Source organism: Chrysemys picta, chromosome 10 (assembly GCF_011386835.1).
Source record: "Chrysemys picta bellii isolate R12L10 chromosome 10, ASM1138683v2, whole genome shotgun sequence".
NCBI lineage: Eukaryota > Metazoa > Chordata > Testudines > Emydidae > Chrysemys > Chrysemys picta.
In genome coordinates this window covers 57,107,943-57,134,887 of record NC_088800.1, presented here as the reverse complement: position 1 = coordinate 57,134,887, position 26,945 = coordinate 57,107,943, and the positions used below count along the sequence as shown (strand labels likewise).

Below are 26,945 nucleotides of genomic sequence, written 5' to 3'. Positions count from 1 at the left end.
CCTTGTGTTACTCCGCATTCGTGCTCTCCCCAAGGGCAGGTTAGGGCTTAGTCCCTTCGAAATTATGTTTGGAAGGGCATGGCCTCTGAACAGTACACCGGTTCCGGCAGGAGAGTGGGAAATGGAGTGTGGTTTCTTGTCTCAGTACATGTGCTCTCTGTCTGCTGTTCTTTCTTCTCTTCACAGATACATCAAAGATTCACAGCCTCTTCTGCTGGATGCCTCTGTCCACTCCTTGCAGCCAGGTGACTCCGTTCTCGTTCGAACCTGGAAGGACGAGCCTCTCCAAGAGAAGTGGAAGGGACCCCACACCGTCCTGCTGGTCTCACACATGACAGCAAAGGTCGAAGGACACAAGAACTGGATTCATCACTCTCGACTGAAAGCAGTACCCACTCCTAAACAGTGGACTGTCCAGCCTGCAGAAAAGACTGCCAGCGACGATTTGGGACTTAAGCTGTTATTCAAAAGACAGTAAGGGTAGCTGGGAATGTCTGGTGATCTCTCTGAACAGCCATAGCACACTCCCCGCGAAAACCCTGAGCATTGGTTCCATCTATTCACAGAAGGCCGACCTAGCCTATGGTCCTGGTCCTTTTATTTTTTGATTTGTTTGGTGTCAATAATTCTTATCTTCTGGGCATTTGGGTTGTTGTAATTACAATATGGGTTCAGGTTTAGGGTCTCTCACAACATTCCTTTTTGTCACAGAAGCAATCCTTCTGTTACCCCCACATCGCATGCAGGATGGGGAGCCATCCCTGCAGACATGGCTACCAATACCTATGAGGCCCTGAAAATTGCCTTTGCCCGTGAGTTCAATCTCTCTCACTGTTAGATATGTGCCCAGACTCCCCACCATTCGGCTGGATTGCCCTGGAGAGTAGTTCCCCAAAATTGGTCAGACTTTTGTCAAAGGTGGATGGTTACCAGCAGCAGCACCTCTGACAATTTAAGTTTGCGATCTAACTGTACTGCGGAAGCTCCTTATGGCCTACACAATGGCTCTTGGAATTCCCACTATAGCAGCACTCTTAAGCCCCAGCCTATTCGTCTACACTCTCCACCCACTGGTCTTATATGTTTTCAGCAAGCCAGTACAAGTAATCATACCTGGTTTGCCGGCATTAGTACATGTAGATTTTATATTGGTCCTGGTATAAGTCTCACTATCTCTTTACTAAATGCCACCGGTTGGCAAACCGGCACTGCATTCTTTGCCCTTTCCCCACAAGCCACCCTACGGGACCTACAAGGTAACAATGGAAAGGCTAGTTATGGTGAAGCATTCTGGGTCTGTGGTAATAGTGCCTACAAATGGCTTCCTCATGGTTGGCATGGTAGCTGTTATAAAGGCTATCTCGCTCCTCCCCTCCGTGTTCTGACCCAGGCTCCCTCAGGTCGCCCCAGGTACTATCAGTCCTTGAGAGCTACCATTGAACCCATCAGAGAAGGAGACAGGTTTGGGATGATATTCCTCCCTACTTATGGGGTGGGATGGCTAACCCAACTCTACAGAAGACTTTCTAAATTTCTCACCCAGTTTGCCAATGATACCCTGGCCATAGAAAAAGGCATAAGCTCCGAGCTGTACCAGCTTCGATTGCTGGCTCTGCAAAACCACCAGGCCCTAGAAAATGTGTTAGCCTCACGGGGCGGGGTCTGTGCCCTTATTGGAGAAGAATGTTGCACCTATGTCCCAGAGTTTTCACAGGATATTAACAAGCACATCTTGTCAGCCGAACAGGCCTTGAACCAGTGGAAGGCCCAGGAAGGAGAACCCACTATTTTTGATTCCCTTTGGGGTTGGTTACCTGGTCTAGGGGGGACTAGAGGGAGGCATTGTTCGCCTCTTGCTCACAGGTGTTGTGATATGTTTTGTTCTTTTTCTTTTGCTCGCTTGCTGTAAAGTGCTCATACATAAGATTTGTACCTCCCATTCCCCGGAAGTTCCTTTATACTCTCTCATTGATGATCCCAATTGCATGGAGCTTAATCGCATTTTGTCTTTAGAGTATGAGAAAACTCTGCCAAAGGTTTGTAGAGTGTTCTCAAAGGAGGGAATTGTTGGCGTCACTAGGCATAGCTACCAGGTAACTCGGGGGAGTGGAAGGCCATAAGTGCCGATGAAACCCCCTGCTCTGGGTCTAAGTGAACCACAGTAACTCCATCTTGTGAACTTTCACCAGCCTCCATGCTAACAGCCTAAATGCTGAAGCAGAATATGTAACGGTCAGCTTTTTTTCGGCAGACAGCTGCAGTTTCGCTCACACTAGCAGAAGCAGTAGTGATAACGAGGGGGAAAAGCGGGAGGAAAAGGCCTACTACGTAGAGCTTGCAAGGTCGAAGATAAACATGCGGACGAGAACTTTTCTAACACGCCACAATGTACTGCCTGCTGTAACCGCTGTCGGGAAGGGAGGGGGAAGGGAGGAACAGAACAAAGGCTTACACACAAACAGCTTGGAATATAAAATGGGAAACTTGCTTGTATTTGCTGCGCTTGATTTGAGACATGCTGGTCTCCTAGTGCCTAGTCAGAGCTCTTGAATAAATTTGGTTTGCTTCTGCACCCTGGTGTGTCTATTGGTGCGACGCACACCGGGCAACGAACCCTGTTGCCCCCTCAGGCCCTTTGGGCCGGCAACAGCACTGAGCACCCTGCCACCCAATGGAATTCACAACCCCGAGCTGGATGCCTGGACTCCTCATACAATGCATGAAGACAGTGGGGCACCAAAAAAAGGGATTCACAGAAGCCAGAGTATAGAGCAGGAAGCCACCTAAGCTAGCCAGTAGGAAATGCCAAGGAGAAGGGCGGGGCCTAAGCCCTGCCCCTGAAAGGGAGTTGGATGCTGTGATGTTACACTCCGTATTCTTTATGGAAATATGCTTATGATATGTATATGGCATAACTGAGATATACTTTATGCAAGATGGCTCATGTAAGATATCACTGGAAAGGTTATGATTTACTGAATATGATTATCCAATCTGTATCCCTGTATCATTTTTGTATCTGAAGTTAAGAATATTGACCATGTATCTGTATTTCAAATGTGCTACTTTGGGTGTCACTCACAACTAGCCCTTCAGGTACAACAGTGAAAAGCCAGATGGGGCTGATGGCCCATTAGGAAGAAACAACAAGACTGTGAAGATACTAATCTTTCTCCTTCCTGAGAGTTGTCCTGGGACGTAGCTGTGACACTACTAGGTCAGGTAGTTCTGCCAGCTGGTATTAAACACTATCTTGGACTTCTAGTAATTTTCCACTCACCAGATTGGGAGGTCAAGTTTGGGAAACAAAATGCTTCCCGCCTTATGTAAATTCTATTTAAGACTGGGAGGGAAGGCATTCCAGACTCTCCTCCATGTCCTACCCAAGAAGAAGGACTGCTGAAAGAACCTGAAGGGACAAAGGAACTAACCTGAAGGGAAAGGCAGGGGTGAGTCCAGACTGAGAGATAGGGATCCAGTCTGTAAGAAGAAATAACTGGAACTCTGAGCTACAGAAGCTCTGCATCTTATCTAATTCAACATTTAGGGTGAGAAATTACATTTTGTAACCAATTTCTTTAGTGAATCAAGCTTAGTTTGCGTGCTTTGTTTTATTTGCTTAGTAATCTGCTTTGTTCTGTTTGCTATCTCTTATAATCACTTAAAATCTTTTATAGTTTATATATTTGTTTATTATTAAACCCAGTTTGTGCAATTTCTCACTGAGGGGGCAAGAAGGGGTGCATATCTCTCTTCACACTGAGGAAGAGGGTGCATTTTTATGAGCATGCGCTGTGCAGATTCTTCTATACAGCACAATATACCTTTGGGTCTGCACTCGAAGGGAGGTGGGCCCTGAGTACTGGGGTAAGTCCCTTAAGCTGTGTCTTCCCAGAGCTGATCTCAGTATCTGTGTCTTTCTGCAGCTGGGTGTGGCCCTGCCTGTGTGTGTGCTAGAGAAGGTTTAAGAGGCTGGCTCAGCGAGACAGGTTAAAGGGGGCCCATGTTGGCAGAACACGCGGGCTCAGTGATATCTCAGCACATCAGGTGGCGCCTTGAAAGGGGTCAACCCGTTATAGATGCCTAACTCTGGGCTGGAGTCTGCTCAGAATTCACAACTGTGAACCCTCTCCTGGAGTTAGGGACCTAAATCGGAACAGCCCTTTCTCAAGTAAAAAATGAAAAGGAGGTGCCGCCTCCTTTATACCCAAGAGTGCAGTCATTAGAGCACTACCCAGGATGTAGGAGACCCAGGTTAAGTCCCATTCTGCCTGATTCAGACCAAGGACTTGAATGTAGGTCTCCTAATTGCATCTCTTAACCACTGGGCTACGGGATATTCTGGAGTGGGGTGGGGGATGTCTTTTTTAAACTCGCTTGTTGAAATGGTTCGACTTTGGATGAAACACTGAACTATTCACTGGAGCAGGGACTGGAACCCAGGTCTGCCAGGGGAGTGTGCTAATCACTAGGTTATCCAGTCACTCTCTCTCCGACCTCCTGAATATTAAAGTATTTTACACAAAGTGGAACAACTTGAACAGAAGAGAGTGACTGAGCCACACCCCAGAATACCCTCTAGCCAGTGGTGAGCTGGAGCCGGTTCGCACCGGTTCGCAAGAACCGGTTGTTAAATTTAGAAGCCGGTGTAGAACCGGTGATTAAAGGGGCAGGCGGGTGGGCAAACTCTGGCCCGCGGGACTGTCCTGTCTGGCCTGCCTGAGCTCCCAGGTGGGGAGGCTCCCCCGGCCCCTCCCCTGCTCCCGCCCCCCCTCGCAGGGCACCAGCGTTCTGGGCAGCTCTGCAGCTCCTGCCGCTTTGAACAGCATGGTAAGGGGGCCAAGGCTGGGAGGAGGGGTTGAATAGGGGCAGGGAGCGGGGGTCGGGGGGTTTGAGCGGGGAACGGTTGTAGGGGGCGGAGGTTCTGGGGGGGCAGTCAGGGGATGGGGAACGGGGGGGGGGGGGGTTGGGTAGGCGTGGGAGTTCCGGGGGTCTGTCGGGGTGGTGTTGGATGGGGTTGGGGCAGTCAGGGGACAGGGAGCGGGGCAAGTTGGGTAAGGGGTGGGGTCCTGGGGGGCAGTTAGGGTGGGAGGTCTCGGAAGGGGGTGGTCAGGGGACAAGGAGCGGGGGAGTTGATGGGTTGCGGGTTCTGAGGGGAGCAGTCGGGGGCAGGACGTGGGTTGGGGTCGGATGGGTGGGAGGGAGACAGGTACGTGGGGCTTGTACGCACCGCACAGTTCCCTACCGGGTCTTCGGTGGCACTTTGGCAGCGGGGGGGGGGGGGGGTGTCTTCACTCGCTCTGGGTGAAGGAACTGCCACCGAAATGCCGCTGAAAACCTGGTGCGAGTGAAGGACCTCCCTCCCCCCCCCCCGCCGCCAAAGTGCCGCTGAGGACCCGGTAGGGAACTGGTTATTAGGATTTTGGGAGCTCACTGCCTCTAGCTTAGGGCACTCAGCTAGGAAGGGGGACCCGGATTCAAGGCCCTGCTCTGAATCAAGCAGAGCAGGGATTTGAAACCAGGTCTTCCACATCCTAAGGGAGTGCTCCAACCATCGGCTATTAGGGGACACCGCCTCAGCTGGCTTTTTGTGAGGGCCCAGATTTGGTACACATGTTCTTAGGCAGCTTCTGAGCATGTCTACCAGATCAGGTGAGACAGGCAGGGGAATGTCTAGCTTGTGAATGTTGCTGGGGTTTAGGCAGGAGTTAAGTGCCAAGCTGCGTGGCAGTGTTGAGTTTCAGGAGGCTGTGTGCAGGCCCAGAGGCAGAAATTTAGTTGCCAGGGGGACTTTACCGGAGGAAAATTAGACACCTAGAAACTTTAGGCCCCAACATATTACACAGCAGCTAAACTGTGGTTCTGTGAACCAGGGGTCAGTGGCGCCTAAACATTGCACTTAGGCACTTAGCTGCTAGCTTAAATCTCTCTTGTAAATCTCACCCTAAGTGTCCCAAGCTGGGTGTCCAATAACTAAGGCACTCAACATTCATGCACTCTTTTGTAAATGTTGGCCAAAATCTCTTTGTATCTCAGATCTCCATCTGTAAAATGTGATTAATAATTCTTTTTCTTACTTCACAAGGGTGTTGTGAATACTAATTCTTTAATGTCTGTGAGACTCAGATACTATGGTGAGCAGCATAGCAGAAAAGCTACGAGGAAATAAGTAATTCCGTATTCAGTGCAGGGTTTGGACGGTGTGCAGTAAATAAATCCTGGTGCCATATAATGAATAATGAGGTTAAAAAGCAGTGCTGAACAGCTGCCTCATTCAATCTGCACCATCCAGGAGAGTGATGGAAACCAGCTTCAACAGTGTTACTGAGCATGCTCAGTCTGTGTGAGCATGTTCAGTACAGGCTAAGCAGAAAATCTGGGTGGGCACGTGACCCCACATGTCTCCCACCCAGCCAACACATTGCCTCTGCTATACAATGAGGGCTCAATTCTGCTCCCTTTACTCCTATTGACTTTAGTGGTATATGATTGGGACCTGAATGAGACAAGGACCCTGTGAAAAAAACCAGAGACTATATTCGTGTGCATTGAAATCTTTATTAATTATTATTAATAATACTTTCTATTATAAGACCTAGTTTTCAGCTGCTTTTTACTTTGATAAACTTTGACCACTCAGGCTGAAGTTTTCCACGCTGGGTGTCAAGCTCATGCTGAATTTTTTGGAAGATTTCAGCAAAAACAGTTCAGCCATTTCCCAAAAAGAGGTTAAGGAAAAATACATTGCTTTGCCCACATTACGTTTTTTTTTAAAGCTGTTTCAATGAGAAGCTCTAATGTTTCCATTCTTTGGAGCAAGGAGTTAAATTTGGCAGGGGGTTGCCCTGGTGTTAGCTTTTTGTTGTCCCTATGAAAATTCTCCCTAATTTGGCCAATTTATAAGCCTCTGAAGATCTGAATGCACACAAGTTCAACGGCATCTTGTTAGAATTTGGAAGCTAACGTCTCCCAAGATTTCATTTGTACTGAGCATGCATCATCCCAGGATACCCACACCTGAGCTGGACTTGCCCTGCAATTGCTCCTCTTGGATGCCAAGAACAACTAGGATGCCAGGCACAAGAACTAACTGCAAAGATACTGTCTCTACTGGTGCTCTCAATGTTCCCTCTGCTGGTGCCCAGGCAATGAGAAGGAGAAAGAGGAAGAAGCCACACTGGAATGGTGGTGAAAGGAGAAAACTGGAATGAAGAGCCAGAAAAGAGAGAAGGAACTGGGACAAGAAGCTGAGGTGGAGATGGACTGAGACAGGTTGGAGGGATCAATGGGGCGAAAGGATCAGACTTGGGGGAAAACAGGGGCAGAATGATCTGGAATAGAACCCAGGATTCCTCTGATGTCAACATGCCTCTGATACCAGCCAGTAGATGTGAAATCCACTAATACAATGTATGTGTAACAGGGTAGCTGGCCCTGTAAATGAAATTAGGCCCAGGTCCCCAGTCCAAGTACAGGTGCCCAATTTGGTGTAATAAGGAGGGAGGGCTGCCCTGAAAAAGTTATAAATAAGACAGCCCAAAGACATGAGAGCGTTCAGAACCCAGACTAGAAGAATGCAGAAGAAGAGCAGAGGTGGGTTGAGAACTTCAGGAAGGAGATGCCCCTGAAGGAGGGAGCAGTGAGCATTTCCTTACTGAGCAATGGATCCAGGTCATGTTGGTGGAGGTAAGAAGACAGCTGGGGGAGGGTCACTTACAAACTTTCCAAGGCCAGAGTGCCATGCCCAGAGAGAGCTGAAGGCTGAAAGCCACGGAGGCAGATGCCTGCTTGCTCTCAGAGCTGCAGAGCTGAAGCCAGAGGGATGAAGGCTGGGGAATGATTAAAGGGTGAGCCTACTTATGTCTCCAAGCAGGAGCTAGAAACAGGATGGAGAAGCTCCCTAGCTAGAGGTGCTGGGATGAGGTGTGGTAAGAAATGCCAGAGCCATTCTGAAGTGTTGGGGCATGGTGAGAGACACTGGAGCTGTAGTTGTTATGTTGACAGACTGGTGGAACTTGGAAGATTGACTGTGCTAGGAAAATCTGGATTATGGTTTTGGGACCTTCTGTAATAAATTAACCCTGTAAAGGGCTATTTATTCTCTGAAAGCCTGCATGGAGTTACTGGGATGCTGGAAGAAAGGGCAAACTGAAGCAGATGCACCAGTCATGTCACAGCCTACCACAGGATGGTGCCCCAGATGGGATTTGTGTTATTAAATATGGTGGAGTAGGTGATCCCCTGTGAAGAGTGGAACTGCAAGTGCCTGGAAGGGGAAAATTGAGGCATTGGAACACTGCAGGACCACCCTGAGGGCGTGCCAGGGAGGTAGTCGTCCTTCAACATTGTGCTTCACCTTCCTCACAATACAAAGGATGACAATTTACTACTGCTATCAGTGACTTTGTTAGCTCAAGTGGCAGCAGTCCGTGCTGTGGATGTAAAACTTTTAACTCTGCTGATGAATCATGTGGGAGTCAATATGGGGTTCCACATGATGGAAATCCTGTTTTTTCCATCTTATTTTTTTATAAACTTAGGAAATTACATACAAAAAACAATAAACATTAAAAGAACACTGAGGTTGCAAAGTCAAGCAGTCAGAAGTTAGGAAATGCCAGTTAGGAATGCATTGTGATACAGTCTCTAATTACATGGTTACAACTTTTTTTTATTTTTTTTTTTGGTAACTGGATTTAATTCTCTGGCCTATGTTCTGTAGGAGGTTAGAGTAGAGATCTAATGGTTCCCTTCTGGCCTTAAACTATAAATCTATGAATATCGCTGGTGAATCAGGAAAGCTGGGCTGCAGGAGGCATGAGATAGGCTCTGGGGGTGAAATTGGGCTCAGGGGCACCATAGGGGCAAGCAAGGACAGTACAGTTTCAGAGTGACTATGAGGCTGAGCGGGCTGCTGCATGGTGCACCAGGGGAATAGAGCAGGGAAGTACGACAGAGGAGTCAAAGGGCCAGAGGGATCAGGGACATAGGAGGGGGGAGAGGCAGAGATTTCAGGCTAGAGAATTTGGTTGAAGGGAATGTGTGTGTACATGTATGTGTACGCATGGGGACAGGGGATGGCCTGAAGCTATGAAGGCAGCCTGGGGCCCTCATCTTCCTGAAAAGGAAATGGTTTAGATTCCAATCACTTTGTGAAGCTTTTGATAAAAATTGTTCTATTATCAGATTATCTATAAAGTTTGGCAAAACATAAAAGGCTATACCACACCTTTACATCATCAATACTTAAAAGTATTCTTTCCTTTTCCACATCACCCTGTACTTGCAGTTCTGGGTTCCGGGTGGTGAATTTAAAGTCACTGACAGGACTTTTGGGAGACTTGAGATTCTGGAAGCAAAAATACAGAACAACTCACTGTAGCTTCACTTACAAGTATATTTCCGTCTCATATACAACCAGTCAAGGTGGATAGGATGTCTCTTGAAAGAGAAAAAAAGAGCAACCCAATACTTCCAATATACAATGGAGGTTTTACTTTTAAAAGAATTAGAAAATGTTTAGGGAAATTATCTTAGAAATATTTTAAACACTTTAAACAATAAAACATATTTGAATTTAAAAACAAGGCAGCAAAGGGAAAGCACTCACACTGTATTCAGCCTGTGCTGTGCAGGCATAAAGAACTTCATATCTTTCTATGCAAGGACTGAGACACCGTGAGGTCTGCCTGCATTAGGCCCCAGAAAGAGTGCGTGAAAGTGCCGCAGGCCTCCCTTGTACCCTCTGATAAATTCAACATATAGCCAACCCAAAGTGCTCCACAGTGTAGAGAAGGCACAGTGGGGAACAAGAACTTTTTATTGCTCTCTGTGACTTTGTCACCCATGTGGCAGAAGGACAGGTCCTGTACCACTTCTTCCACCCCTGGGACACACCCTGCACACCTGATACTGATACCTGTCAGCAGGATGCATCAAAATTTTGTCCTGAGTGCTTCTGTGCATCAATCCAGGGGATGTTTGACATTCCCTCTACTACTTCAAGCAAGACATTGCCTCCTCTAAAGAGCCACATTCTTTCTGCACCAAGGAGGGAACAGTAATCACCTGATTTCTACATGTGTTTTAAAAATCTGAATAAATAAAATTAATTATAGATGTCCATACAATGCTGTGGACACCTATCTCATACATTAAAAATGACAACATAGACAAAGGACTGCCCATAAAATACATCCACCTCAACTAACTCACACCATCCTCAACAGCTTTAAGAAAGGGAAATAAGATGGGCTTTTCAGCATGCTTGGAAGGTTAACAATCTGGGCCCTGGCAGAGCAAGTGGGGGAGCGAGTTCCAAAGCTGAGGACTGCTAATGGAGAATGTCCTGCCAGCAGTTCCCTCTCATTTATAGTGAAGGAGTTGCTTCTTAAGTGCCTCTGCTAATCTCAACAGTGACAGCATATTTTGGGCAGAGACCAACACCCTGGATTCCATGCAGAAACTTACTGGAAGCTGATACAGATGACAGAGCATTGGTTTAATATGCTCCCAACAGGCAACTTCACAGCATAGCCTACTAGTTAGAGCACTGGACTGGCAGTCAAGAGATCTGAGTGCTATTCCTGACTGTGCCATTGGCCTACTAGGTGACCTCAGACAAGTCACTTCAATGCTCTGTGTGCCTCAGTTTCTTCATCTGTAAAATGGGGCTAGTGATATTTACTTCCTTTGTAAAGTACTTTGAGATCTACTGATGAAAAGTACTTCATAAGAGCTAGGTATTATTATTACTCTTAAGAAGCAGACTGAAGAATTCTGAATGGTTCCAAAGTGTAGCCCAGGTAGAACACATTACAGCAATGTAAGGCCATGTCTACACTTACAAGCTTAAGATGGCACAGCTGTACCAATGCAGCTGTGCCAGCACTGTAAGACCACTCATGTACCCACGTTATGCCGATGGGAGAGAGCAGTAGCTATGTCAGCGGGAGAGGGTCTCCCAACAACAGATCACTATGCAAACTCGAGCTTATGCCAGCAAAATTTATGTTACACAGGGAGGTCTTTTTTTCACACACCTGAGTGACAAAAGTTTTGCCGACATAAGTGCTAGTGTAGATATGGCCTAGTAGTGAAGTGACAAAGACATGGACAGTTAAGGCAAAGGCTACCTCAGGGAGAAAAGATCTCACTTGTCTTGCCAGATGCAGATGTGGAAAAAACACTCTTGCTACAGCTACGACCTGCCCTGGACATCTAACAGCCATCAAAATAGTACTCAAGCTAGTACTCAAGCCTGCCTGACGAAAGACAATGAGAATCAATATGCACATTCCAACAGGTGAGGCATCTCATCTGGGAGCATCAATTAAGCTAAAGTTCAAGTATGCATTTTCCAGGAAAGGAGTCTTCCAGCTATTGTTAGATTCTCAAATCAAAGAGACTCTCTCTGTTTGGTTATATAGAACACCAGGGGTCGACAAAAAGGGAAAAACTGTTTACGATATAACTTGGTGGGATACCCACAAAAAGCTGAAGTTCCAGAGGTCAAACTGCCTACTACCCAAATATCCATAATATATCTTTCACCTCAAAATAGAAACTATATATTTGTTTGCCTTATGATTGGCATACACAGATCTCTCTAGGTGGATAATTTGTCTTGTTCCCTCAATGCTATGTCTTATATCCTCTGGCAGTGTTCTCAAACCTTTGTACTGGTGTCCTCTTTCACATAGCAAGCCTCTGAGTGCGATCCCCCCTTATAAATTAAAAACATTCTTTAATATATTTAATACTATTATAAATGCTGGATGCAAAGCGGGGTTTGGGGTGGAAGCTGACAGCTCGCTACCCCCGCATGTAGGGTGACCAGACATCCCGATATCCACCAACAGCAGTGGGTTGTTGTTTTTTTGCTCAGCCGGCAGGCCTCTCCCCCATGTGTCCCGATATTTTTTACTACCCACATGTAATAACCTTGTGACCCCTGAGGGGTCCCGACCCCCAGTTTGAGAACCCTTGTCCTATGGTATGTCCTGAAAGTTGTGCAATGAAAAATATTAGATATAGTCAAAGAATGTATAGATTATGTCCAGTAGATGTAGAGGAATTATAAAGGATTTTGTTAGTTTTCTTTGTAAATGATTGGTGCACACTAGAAGTGGTAGGAATTGCATAGCACAAGAAAGAAAAGGGAATGTTGAAAGATATAAGCACCTAACCAGAATATAACTTTGGAATATTACAAGCAATTGCTTAAAAAGGGATGGTGTTGGTCATAATAACCGGGGCTGAAATAGAATCAGGAAATGAATTAAAGCCTCCGACTAAGAGAAGCATCAAATATATTTGCTATAAACTGCCACCATCTACTGGATATCAACTGAAGCAGAGAGAAACTAAGAGGTGAACTTTGAGTGCCCAGTTGACCAGTGTCCAATAGAAAGTAAGAGGATTGTCTCCTCCAACAGACACAGAAATAAGGTACATGAACCTGAAGTCACCATGTGGATGGGAGATTTGCTGAATACCCTGTGAACAGCTTCTTCTCTCCTCTGGAATTATAGGACTAAGAAGAGTTGCTGAACCCACTGAAGAAACTACAAAATCAGGAGTGCTCCCAGCCACTTGGATCAATTATATGGACTGACTCCCCCTCCCAGAATTAACAGAAGAAGTGGGCAGGTTTCATTTCAAAGATTGTATTTTTCTTTCTATTCTTTAATATTAATAACTAAAGACTATCTTAATGAGGCTGCACTCTTTTTAGTGAGACCTTGTCACATGGTGGCTGGCCTCTTTAAATGAAGCAGGTCTAACACCCATTTACCAGAACATGTGCTCCCAATTTGGCCACTTACAAGGATGTGGTAGCACCTTGGGCTATAAGGATCAGGGAGAATAAGAGGGGGAAGGTTCGTGAAGAAGGCTGTAGGAGGGCCCAAGCTGGAGACCCAGAGGGCAGGACAGGGCTGAAGGCGGCAGAGGGAATTGCCTAATGACTCCCAAGCCAGAAAGCCGGAGCGAAAAACCAGAGAGCACTGAAGGAAGGCAGCAGTGAGGAGCTGATGTGCTGATGTCTCCATCCTGAAAAGCTGGAAAAGGTTAATGGAACAGGGTGTGATGGATGTTCCCCTGGTGAGGATGAACTCCCAGCTGCGGGGGAAGAGGGGAATGCCTGCTGGGAAGATCAGGCTTTTCACACCAGCTAGAGGGGCTGTGGTGGCTGTCCTGGCAGAAGAAAAGCCTGGGTGTGACGGAAGATGCTGGAGTGTGATATGTGCTATGCTGATGGATTAAATGATGTGGGATATTAAGGACTATATACAATGGGGGTGAGAAATGGACTATGTTTTGGGACTTTTGTTACAGATTATTTGCACTAAGATTTTGTAATAAACTGCTCCCAAGGAGGGGTATTATTGACACAAGAGCTTATTGTGGAATATTAGGGACCCAAGAGAGGAAATGGGATGGTAACTCTGACATTAGGGCGCGCAGACACAGGGGGCACAAGGGGATGAGGGGGGATATGGCTGACAGACCTCAAGTAATCATATTTTGGATTTTAACTAATTAATGCTATATGCATGCAAGCAAATTGGCCCAAGAGGGATTTAAAACAATAAAATTTATGCAAGTGCTTTTGATATTTAAACTTGTCCCTTTCATCCGAAACTATTCAAATAGCAGGGACAACACTCTTAGAAGTGACTTAAGACATCCTTACTCCTTGGAGAATTACTGAAAGTACGATAAATGTGTTAGAGGAACTAAAGAATTGATGATTAATTATCATATGTAAGTGTAATAAGAAATTTTGATGATTTGTGTTGTTATATGGTATAACTGCTAAGCATCAACCCTGGCCTATGACAATTGCTTGAAAGACTGTATTTGTGTGTTCAGTACATACTTAGAACATTTGGTGTACCTAAACTTGATCTATATACTGTTGAATATATATACTTATGTGCTTCTGGGTGAATTAATAAACTGTTGATTAAGAACACCAGGTGTCTCGATTTGAGAAATACTGTCCAACTTAAAAGTTGACCTCAAAAGAACCGAGTGTTTAAAATTAGTAAACTAATGCTTCCTGGGCTCACTAAAAAGGGTTTATCCTAATTAAATTCTATTCAAATATTAGATACGCCACTTATCAAACTGGCAAATCTAGTTTGTTAGATTTCAGCTTTAAAATCGAACTGGCACCTTGACAATTTCATACAACTGATCTCTATTTATGCTTACAATGGTCATGCTAAAAGTATTATGGGTATTGCCATTTCAGTGGCTGGTTTCAGACCTACAAAGCACCACATGATTATAAAACATTATTGCTTACATCTGGCATCTAAACAGGAATTCTGGTTTGGGATATGCATTAAGAACCTGTAAGTGATGCCCCATACGGTTTTATTATTTTGGATGGAAGGTTCTATTATTTAACTTTCTGAAGAGGTTGGGAAACATCTTAGCCTTCCTGTGCCTGGTTTTGTGTTTGCCCTCCCTCCAACACACAGGATTCTTGTTTCTATCTTTCACACATACACAAGAATAATATATTTGCTTTCCCCCCCTATTTAGCCAGTTAGCTTTGATTTTTTTTCTCTACTGTTACAACCTTTTACAGTGTTTGTTATGTTTTTTATGTAGATACACATCTATAAAATAAGCACAAGAAATGTATCTTTGGAAAAGAACTTCTTGTTATTCTATGAAAACATACAGCCAAGATTTTCAAAATAGTCAGGCTTCTAAATCCATATTGCCTATTTTTAAGAACTTGCATTCCCCAGGGAAGTAAATCAAGGGGAAGTCCTTCATTTTACCACTACCACAGAATCATAGAAATGTAGGCCTGGAAGGGACCTCAAGTCTGTCCCCCTGCCATTCACATAAGTTTATATATTCAACAGTGTATAGATCAAGTCCCCCGGCGATGAGGCAGGCCCAAGTGTACCTTGACCTCTTTATCTGTCAAGATGAGGTCTAGTAAAGAATTCCTGTGTTGGCTGCAATGCTTTTTGAGTTAGAAAACTTATCAATAATGTTTAGAAATACCAAGGATGTTTTGGTACTGGGAGCATGAGATCTCCAGCATATGTTACTTAGATTGAAATCCACCATGATCACACAGATTTTTTTCTTACACATTATAGATAAGTGTGTATGGAGCCAGTCATCCTGTCCCCTAGTGTGATTTGGTGGTCTGCAGCAAACACCAACCAATACCCCATCTTATGCTTTACATGTTAGGACACTGATGCATAAGCATTCAAGATAATTTTCTTCTGTGTTAATCCTCATGCCATTTTTGATTTAGGCCTTGTCTACACTACGAGAGTAGTTCGATTTTACTTGCATCGAATTTTTGTAATCGATATTGCAAAGTCGAACGTGTGTGTCCACACTAAGGACAGTAATTCGACTTTGTGCGTCCACACTAACGGTGAAAGCGTCGACATTCGAAGCGGTGCACTGTGGTCAGCTATCCCACAGTTCCCGCAGTCCCCTCTGCCCATTGGAATTCTGGGTGTAGCCGGCAATGCCTTCTGGGTAACAAAATGAGTCGAGGGTGCTTTTGGGAAACTGTCGTCATCCGTCCATCACTCCCGCCCTCCCTCCCTGAAAGCGCCGGCGGGAAAACAGTTCGCGCGCTTTTCCAGTCATTGACAGCGCGGACGCCACTGTACTCCGAGCATGGAGCCCGCTGCGACCATCGCTGCAGTTGTGGCCGCTCTCAACGTCTCGCAGCTTATCATAAAGGTTTCCCTGAGGCAGATGCAGAAAAGTCAGGCGAGGAGGCTACGGCACCGCGGTGATGTCCTGAAGTCTGAGAGTAGCACAGACCTGTCAGAAAGCAGGCGACCCAGCGCCGAGGACATCACAGTGGCAATGGGTCATGTTGATGCCGTGGAACGGCGATTCTGGGCACGGGAAACAAGCACTGAGTGGTGGGACCGCATAGTGCTGCAGGTCTGGGATGAATCCCAGTGGCTGCGAAACTTTCGCATGCGGAAGGGAACTTTCCTGGAACTTTGTGAGTTGCTGTCCCCTGCCCTGAAGCGCAGTGACACCCGGTTGCGAGCTGCACTGAGTGTACAGAAGCGAGTGGCCATAGCCCTCTGGAAGCTTGCAACGCCAGACAGCTACCGGTCAGTCGCGAACCAGTTTGGGGTGGGCAAATCTACCGTGGGGGTTGTTGTGATGCAAGTAGCGAAGGCAATCGTTGATGTACTGCTGCCAAAGGTAGTGACCCTGGGAAACGTGGAGGCGATCATAGATGGCTTCGCAGCGATGGGATTCCCAAACTGCGGTGGGGCCATAGATGGAACTCACATCCCTATCCTGGCACCGGACCACCAGGCCACCCAGTACATTAACCGAAAGGGATACTTTTCCATGGTGCTGCAAGCACTGGTGGACCACAGGGGACGTTTTACCAACATCTACGTGGGATGGCCGGGCAAGGTTCATGACGCTCGTGTTTTCAGGAACTCTGGTCTGTTTAGACGGCTGCAACAAGGTATTTACTTCCCGGACCACAAAATAACTGTTGGGGATGTGGAGATGCCTATAGTCATCCTCGGGGACCCAGCCTACCCGCTAATGCCCTGGCTCATGAAGCCCTATACTGGCGCCCTGGACACTGAAAAAGAACTCTTCAACTACCGGCTGAGCAAGTGCAGAATGGTGGTGGAGTGTGCTTTTGGCCGTCTCAAGGGGAGATGGAGAAGCTTACTGACTCGCTGTGATCTCAGCGAAACCAATATCCCCATTGTTATAGCAGCTTGCTGTGTGCTCCACAATCTCTGTGAGAGCAAGGGGGAGACCTTTATGGCGGGGTGGGAGGTTGAGGAAAATAGCCTGGCTGGTGATTACTCACAGCCAGACAGCCGGGCGATTAGAAGAGACCAGCGGGAAGCGCTGTGCATCCGGGAGGCTTTGAAAGCAAAGTTCCTGAGTGAGCAGGGTAACCTGTGACTTTATAGTTTGTGTACTGAGAAGCTAAACCTGCCCCCATTTCTTTACCCAGGTAATGTTGACTATCCTATCCAGTTACATACCCCCTTCACCCCCCCTCCAACAGACGTGTCGAAATAAAAATAGTTCTACTTTGTTAAAGCACACCGTTTTCTTTAATACTGTTTTCGCGGGAATTTTTTAAAACTGGGACGCAGACTGTGGTGCGGAGCGGGTGTAGTGTTGTGACGCGAATGCAGCTTCTAAACTCAAGGATTGACAGGCTCCGCTGCGGTGGGATGCTTGTTTCAACGGAGCCTGTCAACCCTCCTGATCGGGACTGTGTGTATGGGGGGTCTATTTGACTTTGTGGCAGAGGGAGGACGGTTACAGATCCCATGCTGTGTGGCTCTGTGATCCTGCCTAAGGACCGGCGCTTAAGATCTGTAACTGCCCTCCCCCGCCACAAAGTCACAGAGCAACCCCCCCCCCCCCAACATTACATCAAAACAACCTCCCAGACTAACCGGGGCAACTAGTCACTGCATCACTGCACTGTGTATGTGCCCTGCTGCTGTGCCTGCCCCCGACTATGTACCCTGCCAAAGGAGACTGTCCTGTCCAATTACCAACCCCCTTTCCCCTCCTCCTCCAAAAGAACATGATTGAAACAGTAGTTAACAGAAACGAATTTTTTATTATCAACTACACATGGCATTGGGAGGTGAAACTTGGACGTGGGCTTCTGTCAGGCGGGAAGGAAAGAACTTTTCAAATTTTGGGAAATGAGAGCCTTCTGCTACTAGAGCTCTCTGCAGGGGTGGAGTGAGACTTAGCAGGGACTCTGCCGCCTCTCCTTCTTTGCACTTTGGGTGAGGTGGGTATGGGACTTGGTGGCGGGGGAGGGCGGTTAGAGATGGACTGCAGCGGGGCTCTGTCCTCCTGCCTCCGTTCCTGCAGAACATCCACAAGGCGCCGGAGCGTGTCCGTTTGCTCCCTCAGTAGTCCAAGCAGCGTTTGAGTCGCCTGCTGGTCTTCCTGCCGCCACCTCTCCTCCCGATCCATGTTGGCTTGGTGCATTCGGGTCAAGTTCTCCCGCCACTGGGTCTGCTGTGCTGCCTGGGCTTGGGAAGAGGCCATAAGCTCAGAGAACATGTCCTCCCGTGTCCTCTTCTTCCTACGCCTAATCCGCGCTAGCCTCTGGGAGTGTGATTCCAGGCTAGGTTGTGAGACAGTCGCAGACGGGGCTGTGGAAATGGGAAAAAGGGAGTGAATTCCTCAGAAAGATAAATGTAGTTGTGAACAAAGAACATAGTCTTTCTCTGTGAACAAGACCATGCACAGCACCTTTCACATGCGCACTCAGCACAAGGTCGAATTCTCGGCCTTCGCATTCAGTGCCTGGGGTCTTGAACAGCACATTTGAGAAGCGAGGCAGCACAACGGAATTTCTGTTGCAGGCAGACATGGTAAGCCGTACACTTGTGGCAGTTTAAAACTTTTATATTACCACTGGCCTCATTTCACATTTAAATCAATGTCAGTCCCTGCTGCCAGCAATCCGGCAAGCGGGAACTCTGCCCCTGTCCCACCCCCTCGCGACTGTCCCCGGGAACGATCCCTTTCGGCTGCCCCTCTCCCGCCTCCACCGCGTGGCTGCAAACCAGCGGTTACAGTTCTGTAAAGGAACGGGAAAGCAGTCCCAACACTAACATTCCCCTACCTAATTAAAAGCAGGTCACCATGGCCGACATCACCCTGATGAGGATCTCCGAGAGCGACAAAGAGAGAATGCTCCGGGAAAGCCTCCAAAGACCAGGGCCGTATGCCGCCCTGCTGTGCAGAGCAATGATCCCCGAGTACTTGATAATCTCGTGGCGCGGCAACGTGTCGTACTTCGGAGGACCCAATAAGGCCGCTCTCCCCAAGAACCTCATGCAACGGCTTTCAAGTTACCTCCAGGAGAGCTTCATCGAGATGTCCCAGGAGGATTACTGCTCTATCCCCGGACACATAGACCACATTTTACTGTAGCTGCAGTAGCAGGGAATAAACAGTAGAGCGGCTTGTGCAGGACAATCACTGAAAACCGGACATTGCTAGATTTCTTTTCAAAACTTGCACTGCCCCTTACTAAACCGTTAAGCGCCTAGGGCACACTAATCATGAACAACCCATTCTTTTAATTGTTAATATTCCTGTTTTGTTAAAAATAAATGTTTAGATGTTTACAACACTTACTGGCTGATCCTTCACCAGATTCTGTGTCCGGGGTAACGGCTGGGGACGCTTCGTAGGGGATCTCTGTAAGGGTGATGAAGAGATCCTGGCTGTCGGGGAAATCAGCGTTGTGAGAGCTGCTGACTGCCTCGCCCTCCTCATCTCCTTCCTCATCTTCCCCATCCCCTAACATGTCCGAGGAACCGGCCGTGGACAGTATCCCATCCTCAGAGTCCACGGTCACTGGTGGGGTAGTGGTGGCGGCAGCACTGAGGATGGAATGCAGTGCCTCGTAGAAACGGGATGTCTGGGGATGGGATCCGGAGCGTCCGTTTGCCTCTTTGGTCTTCTGGTAGCCTTGTTTCAGCTCCTTGATTTTCACGCGGCACTGCGTTGCATCCCGGCTGTATCCTCTCTCTGCCATGTCTTTAGAGATCTTCTCGTAGATCTTTGCATTCCTTCTTTTGGATCGCAGCTCGGAAAGCACGGACTCATCGCCCCACACAGCGATGAGATCCAAGACTTCACGATCAGTCCATGCTGGGGCTCTCTTTCTATTCACAGACTGCACGGCCATCACTGCTGGAGAGCTCTGCATCGTTGCCAGTGCTGCTGTGCTCGCCACGATGTCCAGACAGGAAATGAGATTCAAACTGGCCAGACAGGAAAAGGAATTCAAATTCAAATTTTCCCGGGGCTTTTCCTGTGTGGCTGGTCAGAGCATCCGAGCTCGCACTGCTGTCCAGAGCGTCAACAGAGTGGTGCACTGTGGGATAGCTCCCGGAGCTATTAGCGTCGATTTCCATCCACACCTAGCCTAATTCGACATGGCCATGTCGAATTTAGCGCTACTCCCCTCGTCGGGGAGGAGTACAGAAGTCGAATTAAAGAGACCTCTATGTCGAACTAAATAGCATCGCAGTGTGGACGGGTGCAGGGTTAATTCGATTTAATGGCGCTAACTTCGACATAAACGCCTAGTGTAGACCAGGCCTTAGAGTGCAACTCCCCCTTTTGCCTCGATCCTTCCTAAATAGGCTATGACCACTGATTTTTAACATTCCAATCATGGGAATCATCCCACCAGGTTTCAGTAACACCAACTAGATCGAACGTATACTTATGAATGAGCAATTCCACTTCTTTTTGTTTGTTATACAGGCTCCTAGCACTAGTGTATAGACAATTCAAGAATTTCTTCTCTTCGTGTCCCTTGGTTCCTTGATTAATTTTGTTTTCAATCTCTCCATTTTGTGCTGAGTCCGCATATCTTCCCTCTTTTTACACTCCCCTTTTGCTTTTAGCTTAATGCCCTCCTGACTACTCTAGCTAGCCTGTCCCTGAGGAGAGTGGTTCCCCTTCTATTGAAGTGGAGGCCATCCAGACTATACAGCCCCCTCCTTGTAGAAGATGGACCAACGTTTCACAAAACCAAAACTCTCCACTCTACCCCACTAGTGGGAGAAGGACTGCTGACCTCTACAAGCCTAAAGGAAAGAACTGAGTGGGAAAAGGGAGCCAGCTGGGGAGAGCTGCTAGTGGGCTGCAGCTCGCCTGAATTATAACCCAGCTCCAAGAGGAGGGCTGAGGAATCCTGATGTCCTAGATTTCAGAGTAGCAGCCGTGTTAATCTGTGTCCGCAAAAAGAACAGGAGTACTTGTGGCACCTTAGAGACTAACAAATTTATTAGAGCATAAGCTTTCGTGGGCTACAGCCCACTTCTTCCGATGCACAGAATGGAACATATATTGAGGAGATATATGTACACACATACAGAGAGCATGAACAGGTGGGAGTTGTCTTACCAACTCTGAGAGGCCAATTAAGTAAGAGAAAAAAAACTTTTGAAGTGATAATAAGATGATCCCTCACTCTCACAGATCTTGGGAGACAGACCTGTCCTCGCTTACAGACAACCCCCCAACCTGAAGCAAATACTCACCAGCAACCACACATCACTGAACAAAACCACTGACCCAGGAACCTATCCTTGCAACAAAGCCTGATGCCAACTCTGTCCACATATCTATTCAAGTGACATCATCATAGGACCTAATCACATCAGCCATACCATCAGGGGCTCGTTCACCTGCACATCTACCAATGTGATATATGCCATCATGTGCCAGCAATGCCCGTCTGCCATGTACATTGGCCAAACGGACAGTCTCTACACAAAAGAATTAATGGACACAAATCTGACATCAGGAATCATAATACTCAAAAACCAGTGGGAGAACACTTTAACCTGTCTGGTCATTCAATGACAGACCTGCGGGTGGCTATTTTACAAGAGAAAAGCTTCAAAAACAGACTCCAATGAGAGTCTGCTGAGCTGGAATTGATATGCAAACTAGATACAATCAACTCAGGATTGAATAAGGACTGGGAATGGCTGAGCCATTACAAACATTGAATCTATCGCCCCTTGTAAGTATTCTCACACTTCTTATCAAACTGTCTGTACTGGGCTATCTTGATTATCACTTCAAACGTTTTTTTCTCTTACTTAATTGGCTGTAGCCCATGAAAGTTTATGCTCTAATAAATTTGTTAGTCTCTAAGGTGCCACAAGTACTCCTGTTCTTTTTGCTGATGTCCTAGAGTTCCTGGCCAGAAGGGACCTCTAGATCATCTAGTCTGACTTCCTGTGTATCACAGGCCACCAAAAGCACCCACACACTAAACCCAATAACCAAATTCAGACCAACATAATACAGGAGATTAGACTATTAGGTGCCACAGCCAGAGAACAGGAGGGACCAAGATGCCTCAATGCCTGAGGCCCTGTAATGGCAGAGAATGTATTGAGATATATGCAGATGGTCCCAGAAGTGACCACACCCCATGCGGCAGAGCAAGGTGAAAACACCTAAAGTCACTGCTAATCTAGCTTGGGGAAAATTCCTTGCTGACCTCACATCTGGTGATTAGTTAGTGCCTGAGTATGTGAGCAAGAACCAGCCAGCTAAATGCCTAAGAGAGAGAGAAAGTTGGGTGCCACCTTAGAGTACTGGCCCACCCCATTTAGTGTCCCATCACCACCTGTGGCCATCTCTGACAATTTAGAGGAACGAGACAAAAAACCCAGAATACGCTGAGAGGCAATCTCTTCATAACCCCTGCAGGTGACCAGCTGAAGCCCTGAAGCATGAGATTTTAAGAGCATAAAACATGCAAGGAGGGTGAGGCAGTTTTGTAACCCAGCTCCAGGAGGAAAGCTGGAGACTCCCAAAATTGGGAGAGAAACCTACCTGAACCCCAGAGAGGCTTGGACTTGAAGAGCTAAAGAAGAGGTCTTTGCATTCTGTGAAAGAGTTAATAAATCAGACCCCCAAAGGGTGTACCTGTTTGAGGTACTTGGGTCTGAGGAAATTATTGCAAAACCAGGAGGGAGCTGCGGGCAGTGCATCTGCAGGACTGCAAGGGACCATGGTCAAGGGCAGCCCCCTGTTATAGTAAGTAACCATTCTTTCTTCAAATGATTGTCCACAGATTCCACTCTTGCTGACTAACAAGCAATTATGTATTTGCTTGGAGGAGAGTCTGAGGAGTCCTACTTGAATAGTGACTGCAGGACAGCCCTACCAAAATCCAACCTGGGAGTCTAGTGAATGGTAAATGTGGGGATCAAGATCTGCGTAGCTGGTCTGCATATTTCAGGAATGGGAATATTTCCCAAGCAGGCAGAAGACACTTCTTGATCCTAGTGGAATGAACTCTAGTATAGCTGGGTGGTGTAGCTGGGCTGTGGCCTTGTGAGTAAGCCCTTGAAGCTTTGATTGGTGCCTTGCTAAAAGCTGTGAGGCTCTGGCCCTTGGAGCCCAACTATTTAAAGTCTCTGAGAGGCTAATCGCTTCCTGGTGGTGAGGAGCTGAGCTGAGCTAAGAGAGGAAGACTTGGTATAAAAGACACTTGCTAGGTGAACTTGAGAGCTGCAAACAAAGGTAGCTAACAGGAAAGTTTTGGAGGGAGTTTGGAAAGGGAGTCTATGAGGTTTTTCTTCCAGTTTCAGCACAACTTGTGATATCAAGATGGCTAGCAATGGAACAGTGGTGGTTACCTGAAATGTATATGCCATGTTTTCTTTCCTTCCTGAAAACAGAAGGGACTCCTGTACATGAAGAGCAAGTTGGTGGCTGTACTGGAGGGAAAGATTCTTGGGTTGGAGGGGCAAGCTGAGATGCTACTAAGAATCAGTGAAGCTGGGGAGTTCCTAGACAACCAGATTCAGGAACCATCAGTACCCCAGGTTCAAGGATGAATGGAGCTGGCCACAAAAGAATAGGTAAAAGTGAAGGCCTGGAAGTTCACAACAATTAGAGGCAAGAGATCACTGCAGCCTTCTACACAGTTGGAGACAGATGAGGCTAGGAGGACTGTGGCCGCCCAAGAAAAGAGAAGCAGGAGGAATTCCACAGAGCTAAAGTTTCAAATCTGTATCAGGTCCTCAACATGGAAACTACAAAAGACACCTCTCAAGATCAGGTAGATCCATGGGAATGTAGAGATGTACAGGACATATGCATGCATGGCAACTTGGGTCAACCTATAAGAAAAACAAGCTTACCAGCAAAAGAGCTCTCCAACCATCCGAGGAAGACCAATGATCCTTGCTGGAGATTCAGTACTCGAAAGAACATTCTGCCAGGGACAAGCAGACAACAAGAGAGTGTGCTGCCTTCCAGGGGCCAAAGCATGAGATGTCACTCTAAGATTGAATAGACTTCTGAAGTCTACAGGCAAGGATCCATCGGTGATGGTTCATATCAGCACTATGACTCTGCATCGTGGAATATCTCACAGCTAGTAAATTACTTCAGTGAACTTGGAAGCGTGCTGAAGAAGGATGTCCAAGCAATCTTCTCTGAGATCCTTCCTGTCCCACAAGCGAAGGAAGACAGAAGGCAGAAGATCCTGGAAGTGAATCACTGGTTAGGTAAGTGGGGTAGTGTGGAGGGCTTTGGTTATGTGGAACATTGGTCCACCTTCTATGAAGAGAAGGGGCTGTGTAGTTATGGTGGCTTCCATCTCAGTAGAAGGTGGACCAATCTCCTAGAACAGTGGTTTTCAAACTTTTTTTCTGGCAACCCAGTTGAAGAAAGTTGTTGATGCCCGTGACCCAATGGAGCTGGGGATGAGGGGCTTGGGGTGTGTGAGGGGCTCAGGGCTGGGGCAGAGGATTGGGGTCTGGGAGGGGGTCAGGGCTCTGGGCTGGGGTGCTGGGTGGGGCCGGGGATGAGGAGTTTGGGGTGCAGGAGGGAGCTCCAGGTTTGGGCAGGTTCAGGACTGTGGCAGGGGTTGGGGTACAGAAAGGGGTCTGGGTTCTGGGCTGGGGTGCAGGCTCTGGGGTGGGGCTGGGGATGAGGCTCTGGGTTTCAGCAGGGCTCAGGACTGGGGCAGGGGATTGGGGCATGGAGTTGGGGCATGGGCTTACCTCTGGCGGCTCCTGGTGAGTGGCGTAGCCGGGGTGCAGAGGCAGGTTTCCCGCCTGTCCTGGCACCGCGGAGCGTACTGTGCCCCAGAAGCGGCCAGCGGCAGGTCCGGCTCCTAGGCAGAGGTGTGCAAGAGGCTCCACGTGACTCTCGCCCGCAGGCACCGGCCCCCAGCTCCCATTGGCTGGTTGACAGCCAATGGGTGTGCAGAGCCAGTGCTTGGGACTGGGGCAGCGCACAGAGCCCCGTAGCCCTCCTTCCTAGGAACCAGACCTGCTGCTGGCCACTTCTGGGGCGCAGCCCAGTGTCGGAACAGGTAGGGACTAGCCGGCCAGCACAGCTGACTTTTAATGGCCTGGTCGGCGGTGCTGACCAGAGCCACTGTGACCCAATGCCTTATATTCACACAGTTTGAAAACCACTGTCCTAGGAGACAGGCTGGCTAGACTAGTCAGGAGGGGGTTAAACTAACAGCAAAAGGGGAGGGTAAAAAGGGGGAAGCTCTGAGCACTCAGCACAAAATGAGAAGTTGAGAACAAAAAAAGGACACGAAGAGAAGAAATTCTTGAATTGCCTACGCACTAATGCTAGGAGCCTGGGTAACAAACATGAGGAATTGGAATTTCTAATTTAGGAGCATAAATTCAATCTTGTTGGTATTACTGAAACCTGGTGGGATGAATTGCACAATTGGAAAGTTAAAATCAATGGTTATAACCTATTTAGGAAGGATCAAATGGGCAAAAGGGGTGGGAAAGTGGCACTCAACATCAAAAATGGCATTACCTGTTTCCGTGTCACTGACAACTTGGAAGAAAATGATTGTAAATGCTTATGGATTAATGTTCTAGCAGATAAAGCACAAGATGGGATACTAGTTGGAGTCTGTTACAGACCACCAGGTCACAAAACAGACCAGGACAACTGCCTCCTTACACACCTGTTGAAAGTGAAGGCATATTTAGGCCTGCTGTAAATTGTCAGAGTCTATTCTGATAATGTTTAACAGTGTAAGCATAGGTAGAACTGCACGTGTGTAAGAAATTGCAAGGTAATCATGTTTGTGTGGAAAAATAAAAGAAAATAACTAATAAGCTAGAAAAGACCAGTTTGACCTAACACTAATCTGGTACTGATGGGGAGAAGATTTAACATGGAAATGAGAGACTAATACATATGTATAAGAAAATATAAAGTTATAAGTAAGTCTGTGAAACAAAGGGAGGTTGAAGCTGTATTGAGTGGTGCTGGAGGCAACTGTGATGAGATCATCCTGATAAGATTCCCACTTGTAAGTAACTGATCACTACTTGCTGAGTGTTTTGTTTTAGATCCAGCAGCTGAGCAAATGAATCTCAATCCAACAGCACCTATCTATAATGTGTAGGGAAAAAATTGTGTGATCATGGGAGACTTCAGTTTGAGTGACATAAACCTGAGGTATCATGCCGCCAGTACTAAAACATCCTGGAATTTCTAAATAGTATGGATGACCATTTCCTAACTCAAAATGTGTTGCAGTCAACTTGGAGGAATTCAATAGTAGACCTTGTCCTAACCCATAAAGAGGAAGTGATCACAGAACTAAAAGATAATGGTAGCTTAAGTACATGTGACCGTGATTTGATCACATTTATAATGTGCAAGCAGAATAAAGTCCAAATCAGTAATATATATATACTTAGTCCTTTAGTAGGGCCAATTGTACAAAGCTGAAAACAGTTTCGAGCCAAATCAGCTAGGAGGAAGAATTTAATCAGAAAAATGTGAATGATAATTGGGAATCATTTAGGAACACCTTACTAGATGCCCCAAAAGCCACAATTCCACAACTCAGGAAGAAGGTCCTATTGATTAAAAACCAACCTGATTTAGAGGGGAAGTGAAGGCAGCTATAAAAATATATATATAACAAATGGAAGACAGGGAAGTTGATAGTAATGAATATAAATCCAAAGTTAGGAATTGTAGAAAATTGATAAGGGAAGCTAAGGGACACAAGGTGAACTCTATGGCCAGCAGAGTTCAGGACAATAAGTACATATTTTAAAGATATTAGAAACAAAAAGAATCCTGACAATAGTATTGGTCCATTACTAGATGGAAATGATAGAATTATCACTAATAATACAGAAAAGGCAGAAGTGTTCAATAAATATTTCTGTTCTGTCTTCTAGGGAAAAATAGACAATCAGTCTCATTATAAGGTGATGAAAACACTCTTTCCATTCCACTAGTATCTCTGGAGTATGTTAAACAGCAGCTACTAAAGTCAGACATTTTTAAATCAGCTGGTCTAGATAATTTGCAGAGCTTTAAAAGAGTTGGCTGAGAAGCTCCCTGGACTGTTAATA

The 26,945-nt window shown here is 46.7% G+C and overlaps 2 protein-coding genes across 16 annotated transcripts in view; both read right to left on the bottom strand.

Annotated features, from left to right (window-relative positions):
* KATNIP (katanin interacting protein) overlaps window positions 1–26,945 on the bottom strand; it is a 198,444-nt gene that overhangs the window by 135,723 nt on the left and 35,776 nt on the right. For 14 of the 15 annotated variants that reach the window (XR_010591157.1, XM_065559886.1, XM_008162544.4 and 11 more), the window contains one exon: window positions 9,230–9,349. The exons of the other annotated variant lie outside the window; for it this stretch is intronic. Coding sequence is in view for 11 of the 14 variants with exons in the window: in XM_065559886.1 (XP_065415958.1) it covers window positions 9,230–9,349 (120 nt within the window). In the remaining 3 variants the exon portion in view is untranslated. The remainder of the gene's footprint in view (window positions 1–9,229; window positions 9,350–26,945) is intronic. 15 annotated transcript variants of the gene reach the window in all.
* LOC135974032 (uncharacterized) lies at window positions 17,613–19,889 on the bottom strand. The gene is made up of 2 exons (XM_065559901.1): window positions 19,177–19,889; window positions 17,613–18,182 (listed from the first exon to the last, which is right to left on the bottom strand). The coding sequence occupies exons 1-2, from the start codon at window positions 19,751–19,753 to the stop codon at window positions 17,707–17,709; spliced, it is 1,053 nt and encodes a 350-aa protein (XP_065415973.1). The 5' UTR covers window positions 19,754–19,889; the 3' UTR covers window positions 17,613–17,706.